Source organism: Bidens hawaiensis, unplaced genomic scaffold, assembly GCF_021521415.1.
Source record: "Bidens hawaiensis isolate Kalapana, Puna unplaced genomic scaffold, B.hawaiensis_p1.1 tig00037696_1, whole genome shotgun sequence".
NCBI classification, from domain to species: Eukaryota; Viridiplantae; Streptophyta; class Magnoliopsida; order Asterales; family Asteraceae; genus Bidens; species Bidens hawaiensis.
The window spans coordinates 61,554-73,203 of record NW_027496598.1 but is presented as its reverse complement, the minus strand read 5'-3'; the positions used below and the strand labels follow the sequence as shown (position 1 = coordinate 73,203).

Here is an 11,650-nt window from a genome sequence, read left to right as displayed (position 1 = left end):
TAATTTAATTGTAATTGTATTAACAATATATGAGCAATTTGTTGACTGTATTTGATTTAATGGTCAAAGTTTAAAATTTTCAACAATTACCCGTGTAATACACGAGCCTCAAATTAGTATGATGATATACCCGTCTACCTAAGCTGATTACCGATAACATATACTCGTTTACCCGATTATATACTTGACAGGCTGACATGATTATTCATTTATTTTTTTATTTTGAATTTAAGTATATACCATATTATTTTAATTTTTTTTTCGCATAACCTACATTTCCATCCTACACCATTTCTAAATGTGGTTGTTTAATAGATACCCCACGGGGCATACCTAATGTGTATTTTTAATAAACTAACTGATATACCATATACCGAACGGGACAATTATTTAATAGATACCCAACGGGTTTTAGATCAGGTACAAGACAAACTTTTATAATCGGTCATTGTTAGGATAACCAAAACCCGTCCCAAAACCGACTCATTGTCATCACTAGAGTTATCAATGTTCTAAAAATTAGATTGGCCCAAGAACAAGCCACTCCACATTATTGGTTGAACTGTTTTAAAAAATTAACTAACGTTAAACCTATAATTTTAAAAAATAGATAGAGAAATAAAACTAGAACTTCAAAATTAATCAGCCATATGCAACTTGAAATAATGATCTAAAAATTAAGCTTTAAAATCAACTATCTGAAAGTTTATACAAACTATTTTGATAAATAATATTCCAAAAATATAAAACAAGCTTTATTTACTTTTCTATTTTAAAAAACTTTATATAAACAAATCATTCTAAAAATAAAAATACGCCTCAACAGCTTAAACCACCAAACCGTTAAAACCAAACTATCCATCCGACCAACCCATCCCGTTCGATATGTTAAACATTAAACATTAGTTAGCGATTCGATCTAGACTTCCTTATCTATTTTATCAAATTCAGCTAAACCAAACCACGAATAGTTATATAAGTCTACATGATTTTTCCATAAACGAGGAATGTAAATATATCAATGCATTTATAGTAGATTACAATCTACTCTATTTTCTTTAGTCTTTACTTCTATGTATATACGTCTTCTCGGTTCAAGTTGTAGAAACTCGAGTCTTAATGGGCTTTAACTTCAAGCCCATACTTTCGGGCTTAAAAAGCTCAGGGGAAATCGAAGTTGGGCTCAATGGGCTTCTTGGACTAATATTAAACTCACTGGGCCTGTAAACTCCATAGCCCATCAAGAAATATTCCAATGGCATCAACATTGCATCAGGTTGTTCTTCTGTTACTAATGACCCACATCTTCCAACCTAATATTATCACCAAAACCTTTTAGCTAAAATTCAAATAACACTCACACGCGTCACGCGTGCGTGCACACACATATTATGCATACATATGCTACACACCTCAATCAGTGCACTGAGTCTTCTGTCTAGTTTTGAAGTCATGTGAAGAGATTCTAAATGGAAGGTGGAATTTTCTCCGACGAATATAAGTGTACGGCATTGCAGTCTTTTTAGCCCGTCTGTAATATCCGCTCGCCTTCACAAAAAAAAATAAAAAATAAAAAAAATCTAAGTTCATATTAGATATCTCGGGCCATGTTAACGCTTACAATAAGCAAAATAAAATTTACCCGTTAAGAGCTTCGAGATATCGCAGCACATTAAGACTCTGCATCTCATCGAGAGCCTGGAAAAAAGTGTTCCGGTTATGTGTCAATTTTAGAGGGGCAAATGGGTCAAACGGGTCAAAGTGTTGAAGCACTTACTTTTCCACATGATTGAACCACATCGGTTTCTGGAACTAGACTGCATCCACGGACTTCCTATTATTTAACAAACGATAAATTTAATTTTAGTTATGAAGTTGTCAAGAACAAATTATAAAATATGTACCTTACTGAAGTAACGCATCAACATTAATTCCTTTACTAGACCACACATTCCATAGTAATTTAGTACATTCGATACAACCTGAACACATGAACCCAACAAGTTAACAAGATTTAGGTGACTTTAGACATGTTCCATTTTCAGTTAAAGTCTATATTTAGTCTGTTTGAAATAAAATATAACCAAGCCGAACCGGCCCATTTATACGTGATTGGGCCTCATGAGGTACCATAATGAAAGTATGAAATGGTATTGAGAAATTACTAACCTTATTACACAACCATTCTGACCAAGAAGGTGTTTTGCAAAGCGGAGAAACAAGTATGAGACCAATTACACGTCGCGTATGTTTAATCTGTTTGCCAAATGTTACCAAGATTGTAAAATACAGAATTAACAATGTTACGTGTTGCATATAGCCGTATAGGAAGCAGCTTACAGCAAACAAGGTAAGTACATAAGCTCCACCTGTTACCCCTAAGCACATAACTGCACCTAGTCTGAAACAACAGTTAACATATCCATTAAACTCCTTTCAAACTAAAAAAAGAAAATAACGAGTAACGAAAATAATAAGATTACCCAAAATAATCAAGAACATCAGCAACCTGATCAGCCAAGTCATCAGCAGATAATGCCAGATCATCATGTGACATTGGAGCAGCTCCCACTGCAGCCAAAATAATTTAAGTGCGTATATGTCAACATGTGAGAGTCGATGAATATGTCAACAAACTTATCTTAACATATGTAAAGGTGTAAAATGTAAATGAGCCGAGCAGAGCCAGAGCTCGTCTAGGCTCGAGCTCTATTTCTCAAGCTCGAGCTTGCCTCGTCAGTAACTTTTCAACTCGAGCATGGCTCAGGCTCAACTTGTTTATCAATCAATCAATCAATCATACCCAGTAAAATCCCACCGACAGCAAAGCTATAGGTAGGGTCTGGGGAGGGTGGGATGTAGGCACACCGTACCTCTATCCAAAGGAATAAAGAGGTGGCTTCCAGAGAGACCCTCGGCTCTAAGTACATGTGTATGAAGCAAAATAAAGGAAATCAAAGTTTAACAGTTATATAAAAACTACTACTAATTATAATAATATTAATAATAAGGTCACAGTTTAACAGCAATATAAAAGCTAATAATATAATAATAATAATAATAATATATGTAAGGGAAATACCATTATGGTATGTGACCTAAATAAGTTAAGTCTAAGCCCTAAGTTATTCAATTCTCTCTAGAAATCCTTAACTTTAATTCTACTTCTCCACGAATTCCTATCCTCAACCATGTCCTCGGAGAGGTTTAGGTCTATCAAATCATGCCTAATCCTCTCATCCCAAGTCAATTTAGGTCGTCCTCTACCCCTTCTCCCCTCTATAGTAATGTTTTCTACGGATCTAACAGGATTCGTCGTCTGTCTTCTCTTTACATGTCCAAACCATCTCAATCTCCACTCTCTTATCTTGTCTGCTATGTTCGCCACCCCTAATCTCTCGCGAAACACAACGTTTCTTATTCGGTCTAGCCTTGTGTGCCCACACATCCAACGTAGCATTCTCATTTCTGCTACCTCCATCTTCCGCACTTGTGCCTTCTTGATGGCCCAACAATCTGTTCCATATAGCATTGCAGGTCTAACTGCCACCCTATAGAATTTTCCCTTTAGTTTAGTCGGGAAACTCTTGTCGCACAATATACCTGTGGCTGCCTTCCATCTACACCATCCTACCTGAACTCGGTGGGTCACATCACTGTCTAATTCCCCATCGCTCTGAACAAATGATCCTAAATACTTAAACTTCGTTACCTGCGGGACCACCTGCCCTTCAATTGTGATCTGTGCGTCTTCATTGTCGTTTATCCCACCAAAATCACAGTGGAGGTACTCCGTCTTAGATCGGCTAATCTTTAAACCTTTTGTCTCTAAGGTTGTTCGCCACTCCTCAAGCCTCATGTTTAGATCTTGTTTTTTCTCAGCAAGTAACACAATATCGTCTGCGAACATCATGCACCACGGGAGAGTCCCCTGAATCGACTTTGACAACTCATCCAAGACTACTGCAAAAAGAAACGGGCTCAATGCTGACCCCTGGTGAAGACCTACCTCTACAGGAAAGAAATCAGTCTCCCCCACTGGCGCACGGACACTTGTTTCACTCCTGGTATACATATCCATAATTATCTCTATGTATTTCCTGGGCACTCTTCTACCCTCCAAGCACTCCCAGAGCACCTGCCGTGGCACACTGTCGTAGGCCTTTTCTAGGTCAATAAACACCATATGTAGATCACGCTTCTTCTCCCTATACTTTTCCATTAATCTTCTTAAAAGGTGTATTGCCTCTGTGGTGGAACGCCCCGGCATGAAGCCAAATTGGTTGACCGTAACCTGAGTTTCTCGTCTAAGTCTAACCTCAATCACTCTTTCCCATAGCTTCATAGTATGACTTAGTAGTTTGATTCCTCGGTAGTTACCACAACATTGGGCGTCTCCTTTGTTCTTATAGATAGGAACTACAACGCTGCTCCTCCACTGGTCTGGCATCTTACCTGATATGAGAATACTATTGAACAGAGTAGTTAACCACATGACTCCTTCCTCCCCCAGACACTTCCACACCTCGATGGGTATGTTGTCTGGGCCAACCGCCTTAGACCTTCCCATCCTCCTAAGTGCGTCCTTCACCTCTTCTCGTGTGATCCGTCGGCAGTAGCAGTTATTCGATTGTTGTCGTTGAAAGTTTGTGTTGTCATGTTCTTCTTGGTAAGCTCTCCCATTGTTAAAAAGATTGTGAAAGTAGGTTTGCCATCTTAGCTTGATGTCCTGCTCCTTGACCAGTACATGCCCATCTGTATCCTTTATGAACTTCACCGGTCCTAGATCTTGCCTTCTACGCTCCCTGGCTTTGGCAATCTTAAACATAGCTTGTTCCCCCTCTTTTGTTTGTAGACTTTCATACATCCGTTTAAAGGCCGCCTTCTTTGCTTCCGCCACTGCCTTCTTCGCCTCTATCTTGGCCGTTTTGTAGTTGTCCCTCAATTCCACTCGCTCCTCCTCATTCGTGCACCTCATTAGCTCCCTAAAACATCCTTGTTTGTCCCTTATCTTGTCTTGCACTGCGTCATTCCACCACCAAGACTCCTTATGCTCACTTGTCTTTCCTGATGTGACCCCGAGAGTCTCCTTTGCTACTTGGATGATCTTTGTCTCCATAGCTTCCCATATATGAGTTGAGTCCCCATTTAGTCGAGCCCGCGTATGCAGTATTAGTTTATCCTTAAACAGTAGGAGATTTTCGTCCTTCAAATTTCCCCACCGAATTCTCGGTGTACCTTTCTTCTCCCGAACAGTCAGCTTATTTCTGAAGGCTATATCTGTCACTAGTAGTCGATGTTGAGTCACAACTGCCTCCCCAGGTATGACTTTGCAGTCCTTCCACCAACGTCGGTCTCCTTGCCTCGTCAAAAGGTAGTCAATTTGCGTGTCGCGTCCGCCACTGCTAAAAGTGATTAAATGAGAATCTTGTTTCCTAAAAAAAGAATTTATAATACCTAGGTCATGTGCCACCGCAAACTCTAGAAGATCTGTTCCGGTCTCATTCCTATCACCAAAACCGAAACCCCCATGTACGGCTTGAAAACCATCGTTAGCCTTACCAATGTGTCCATTAAAATCACCTCCTATGCAAATCCTCTCCCCCCTAGGTATGCCCCCTACCACTGCGTCTAGGCAATCCCAAAATTCTCTCTTTTCCTGATCCCCTAGGCCTACATGAGGCGCGTAGGCGGAGACTACTGCCACTACTTCCTCTCCTAGTACTAATTTCAACACCATAATCCTGTCATTATGTCTTATCACCTCCACCACACTAGTGTGTATTTCCTTAGCCACTAGAAACCCCACTCCATTCCTAGCTCCATCCTTTCCCGAGTACCACAACTTATACCCATTACACTCAGCCCCTCTATGTCCTTTCCACTTAGTCTCCTGGAGGCATGCTATCTGAACCCTACGTCTTTTAAGCACATCTACCAATTCTAGCAACTTACCATTTAATGTTCCTACATTCCAAGAAGCCAAACGCAATATACGCTCCCTATCTTTACTCTTTCCTACACCCCTCGTTTCAGGACATGGTCTCAAGTAATAGTCATTGTTCCTACGCTCTATGGTTGCAACTAATCACACAAACACAAGCAGTAGAACACCAAATCAATAATAATAATAATAATAATAATAATAGTAACAGAAACTAATAGTAATAATAATAGACACACGGCACACAGTAACAGATAAGCGGTGGTGATGTGGGTTTCTGGTTTGACGGGGTTTTATGCACACGAAGAACACAAAAATAAGATAAAAGCAGGGGATGTCTCTCCCTGTCAATAACCTGGTCCGACTAGCCCAGTAGCATCAACGGCCTAATGCCAACAAAAAAAATATATGTTTATAACAGCAAATATAAAAAGCAAGGAAGGATCTGACCGTGATAAGGGAAGCCACCAGACTATATTCACGAGAGAGTTTGAAACAATAACCTTCACTTAGGGTTATTTTTCAAAACAAAATGTAGATCTTGTAATTGGAGCACAGCTTAAGAATCCCCAAAGCAGATGGGTTTCCAAACGAAAACCCTAGATCCGTAATACAACGAATGACCAGCGGAAGACCCAGAATCAGATCACGAAACAAACAACCAGAGCCCCTTCACTTCAAATTAAGCGCAGATTAGCGGCGGCGGTTGACGGCGGCAATGGTACTGCGGTGGTTGACGGCGGTTGTGGTACCGCGGTTGGTTGGCGGCGTTGTAACGGCGGTGGTGGCGGCGTGGTTGTGACAGTGCTTGTCTAATACCTGAACCGATGGTGACGTGGCCGGAGATTGACGGCGGACGGTGGCGGTGAAAGTGAAAGAGCCGTTACAGAAAGAAAGAGAGAGGTTTGCTCAACTTGTTTAGTATTTATTAATTATTTTACTTATATCTATAAGTAATGGTATTTCCCTTACATATTTTATTATTATTATTATTAGCTTTTATATTGCGGTTAAACTGTGACCTTTTTATTAATATTATTATAATTAGTAGTAGTTTTTTATATAACTGTTAAACTTTGATTTCCTTTTTTTGCTTCATACACATGTTCTTAGAGCCGAGGGTCTTTCTGGAAGCCACCTCTTTATTCCTTTGGATAGAGGTACGGTGTGCCTACATCCCACCCTCCCAGACCCTACCTATAGCTCTGCTGTCAGTGGGATTTTACTGGGTATGATTGATTGATTGATTGATTTTACTTATATCTATACCTATTTTTGTATTCTATAACAAAATTATATACTTAATATATATTAAAGACAGAATTACAAATTTTGTCCTTTAAAAAAAGCCAAAAACCGGTTCGTGTCCTTTTCTAAGTTTCCTTGCAGGCGGTGTCCTTTAAACTTTTTTTTTCTACACGTTATGTCCTTTACGCTAACTGGGTTAGAAAAACTCAGTTAAATGCCCTCACGTGAGACGCATGTGAGGGCATTTTTGTCTTTTCACCACCTGCAACTTCTTCCTCTTTCTTCTTCATTTTTCTTCTTTCATCCTACCAACACACTCTTATAACATTCATCTTCTTCACTCACTCTCTCTCTCTCTCTATAACATTCATAAGATTCAGAACTACCACCATCACCAACCAGCCACCACATGCCACCACCGCCATCACCACCCATCACCTGCTGTTGCGACCACTAATTTCCACCGGCAGCAGAAGGTTGAAATTGAATAGAGATTTGGGAGGCCACTAAAGATCCAAACCCAAACCCTAAATCATTTCACTGTTTGCAAACCCAAATCCCTTATTGATTCTCAATTATCTGCATTGTAGTTGCAAGCCCTAATTTTTATATATCAATCTATGGAGCCGTTGGTGGATGTGCGTGTATTGAATCAGAGCCGTTCATGAATTAGGGGTTGGGTGGCGGATGGTGATTAAGGGTTTGGTGTGGGTTATTGGGAAGGATGACGTGGAGGGTTTGAACACAAAAATGCCCCAAATTTGAACACAAACCTGAATCGGAATCAGTTTCTGAAGACAACCCATTTGAGCCCCAAGTTTTAGGGCTCCAAATCGACGAAATAAGTTTACTTGCACCGCCGGCGACGATTTTGGCCGGAAAAAAGAAGGCCGTTACGCCAATTGGAGGGTTCCGGTCGGTCGTACGGAGTGGTTCTGGCGGAAATTGGTTTCCGTTTTGATATTTTACCGCCGGATCTGGCGTCTACGGCGGCGGGAAGACCGGAATCCATGGTGGGAATTGGTGTTTGGGAGTATGTGGGAGTCGGAAGAGATGTGAATCGGCGTTTGGTGGTGGTTATTGTGGGAGTGGATGAATAAAGAAGAAAAATGAAGAAGAAAAATGAAGAAAAATAATAATAAAGAAGAAAAATGAAGAAGAAAGAGGAAGAAGTTGCAGGTGGTGAAAAGACAAAAATGCCCTCACATGCGTCTCACGTGAGGGCATTTAACTGAGTTTTTCTAACCCAGTTAGCGTAAAGGACATAACGTGTAGAAAAAAAAAGTTTAAAGGACACCGCCTGCAAGGAAAGGACACGAACCGTAATTTGGCTTTTTTTAAAGGACAAAATTTGTAATTGGGTCTATATTAAATAAAAAATTATGTACATTATAGCATTTAGGCTCAAGCTCCTTTAAGCTCGGCTTAATTTGAGATGATCTCAAGTGGCTTGCAAGGGGTTTGGCTCGTTTGCACCATTAATTATGTGGCATATGTTGCGCGATTAATATTATAAAGTCAAGTTAGCAATCGCTCACCTCGTGGCCCGGAGGACTAATATGATATATGCAGAAGTTATGAAGCAACAAAGAGAATGCTTCTGGGCATAAGAACAGCCCTTGAAAACATGACATATCTGCACAAACAAGCACATAAATTTATTCTTATTAATAGAAAATCATTTGTATTCACTCAATTCACCAAAAAAAACCATTTTACACCATAACTTCTATATAAAAGCTAGCATATCTTAACACTTGAAGTAGTACAAGAATATTATACAGTAAGTAATAATTAACTTACAGTTTAAAGCAATATCAGGATATGTAATCAAAGCTGGTTTTTCTGGATCACCAAACATGGCAACTGAAATCACTCCTTTGGCTGTTTCGATAAGGTGCTCCTGAATTTAATGCAAAACGACAACTTTTTTCATCTACAATTATTATATACATTATTATTTGATTGTATTATATATGGACATTTATTCACAGTATTGGCCAAAATGGGCACATAGCCAATGCCCACTCAATCTCCTTGTACTTTCATTTATTATTCTCATCACGGGCATTTTTACTGTGTATGAATACGTTAAAAGAAAATCACAAAAATGACAGTGTGACCAATTAAATAAATAAACAAGCTAAATAAACATCGATCAATTCATTATTTCATTGGGTATGCAGATTGATAACAACTCAAAGCCTTACACGTGGCATGTCTAAGCTGATTGGTCACAATTTATGTCCATGTGGATGGAGATTTTGCAAATATAATAAAACACAGATCAGTAATATATTTAAATACAAATGGTTGTTAGTTACAAAATACAAAGGCGGATCATCTTGTGAATAAACAAATCCCTTGAAACTAGGGGTGTAAACTAGCTGAACCCAAGGTCGGTTCGTTTCGAGTTATTTTTCTAAAATTGAGTTTGGATCATGAGCTGTTTTTTAAAGTTAAATTACTTTAGCTCGTTTATTATATATTACTCCGTAATTAATATGTATACATTTTTATGTATTTTGAGAAAAACCTTTTATGAGCCTAAGCTCGGCTCGAGCTAGACTATACGTAGTGTGATCAAGTATCAAACAATATATTATTAAGTATTCAATCACCATCGAATTATATACTATCAAGTATTCAATGTGAAGTAAACATATATAACTACATAAGCCTAAATAAAACGATCTTAATTTCTGTTTATTAAAATTTATTTATATATAACACATATGCAACACATATAATATGATGATGATTATTTCAGAATATCAGGATCTAAATAAATAAATAAATAAATAATTCATTCTATGCATAGATTAGATAACATACAGTATAATAATACTGATCAGACCTAATTCATTCCGAGATGGATGATTCCACTCGACATGTAACAAATTCCATGAAATGTGGAATCCGTATTAATGCAATCAATTAATGAAAATGAATAATCTGAAGATCACGCAATAATAATAATAATAATAATAATAATAATAATAATAATAATAATAATAATAATAATAATAATAATAATGCGAAAAAACGAGCGTACGAAGCGTCAACAGTCTAAACAACCTAAAATTATATGCAGCAGCAATTGTTGAATATGAAGAAGTAAGCATCGAATTAGATGATTATACCTTTGCACCAGGAGAGGTGGCTTCCAGCATGTCAATGGCGAAAGAATCCGCCATTGTAATTGGCGTTTGATTAATACAATACGAATCTACTATATATTATATATATGTTTTTGGCTCTCTAGCTATATCTCAGTGATCATGGAGTCTGTGACTTTCTCTCTCTATATCTATATCTATATCTATATCTATATATAGCGAGTGTGTACTGTCATGTGTATGTGTGCCTGCCTGCCTGTAAATCTATAATATCGTATTTACACTTTTCGTCCTTATTAAGATCATTTTCTTTGAATTGTCACACTTCTAAGCTTTTCAAGCTAATTGTTCATTTTTACTGAAATATAATTTTCTCCTTTAAATTGAAATTGAAAAGTATTAAGGTTAAAAATTTGAGTTAGAACAAGAAAATTGTAATATTACATGTGTAACTCTTTTATGTATCCCACGTTTGGCTCGTTTAAACTTGCGGTTTTCATAATTTAAACCGTACATGCAACAATGGATTAAGGGGTGGTGAATTAAAACTAGAGCTTTGGGCTTACTTTTTTCTAGGTCCCCAAAATTCTAAAATAATTTATTATCTGTAAGTAATTTACGCTTTGGGTTTGTTAGCAATGGTGTTTGTGGTCTATAACCATGCATTCACACTGGTGATGAATGATTCATACGATTGAAAGCAAATTTTCTTTTTGACAGACTTCATCGTTTACTTTCAGCCCCAAAATAGCTCGAGATAGAGGTTCTATCACAAGGTGAATGATTTGAAAAGTTGACTTGACCTCTTAAGCTCAGCTTATACAACCGATAAATTTACATGACTTTTATACTTGGCATGCGATCTTATGAATGCTCATAAAGTCGGATCCTTGAACAAGGTGTGAAGTTGGGACGAGATAAAAATTTGGTTGGTACCAATGGGGTGGGACATCGTAATCCTGATTTTCACATCCGACCCCTTCACAAATTTCATCCTGATTGGAAAAATGGTCACAAATGGGATGCAATCTTTGCGAAAAGGGTGGGGCTCATATCAGGATGTAAGGGAATACCGTCCAATTCCATTGGTACCGTCCAAATTTTTAAGTTTGGAAGTTTTTTATTTTGTATTTATGATTTTCTTCGTTAGGTTAGCTTGATAAAATTATAGTAATAAAATAAATGCGTGACTGTTTAAAATAATTTTGTGTAATATATTATCCTTATAATGACCATTATAAATAGTTTACTATAATGAGAAGATGTGAACAACAGTGATGAATCTATAAAAAATGAAAACATGAGAGTCGAAAATGTAATTAAGGTGAAGATGGAGCAA

The 11,650-nt window shown here is 37.8% G+C and overlaps 1 protein-coding gene across 1 annotated transcript; it reads right to left on the bottom strand.

The window, feature by feature from the left end:
• Window positions 1–1,094: 1,094 nt before the first annotated feature.
• On the bottom strand, window positions 1,095–10,389 carry LOC143589665 (protein NDL2-like). Its single transcript, XM_077070363.1, has 12 exons — window positions 10,336–10,389; window positions 8,996–9,095; window positions 8,731–8,828; window positions 6,300–6,330; window positions 2,484–2,571; window positions 2,341–2,401; window positions 2,170–2,256; window positions 1,905–1,982; window positions 1,778–1,834; window positions 1,643–1,698; window positions 1,413–1,548; window positions 1,095–1,313 (listed from the first exon to the last, which is right to left on the bottom strand). Exons 1-12 carry the CDS (start codon window positions 10,387–10,389, stop codon window positions 1,095–1,097), a joined length of 1,065 nt encoding a protein of 354 aa, XP_076926478.1.
• Window positions 10,390–11,650: the final 1,261 nt, after the last annotated feature.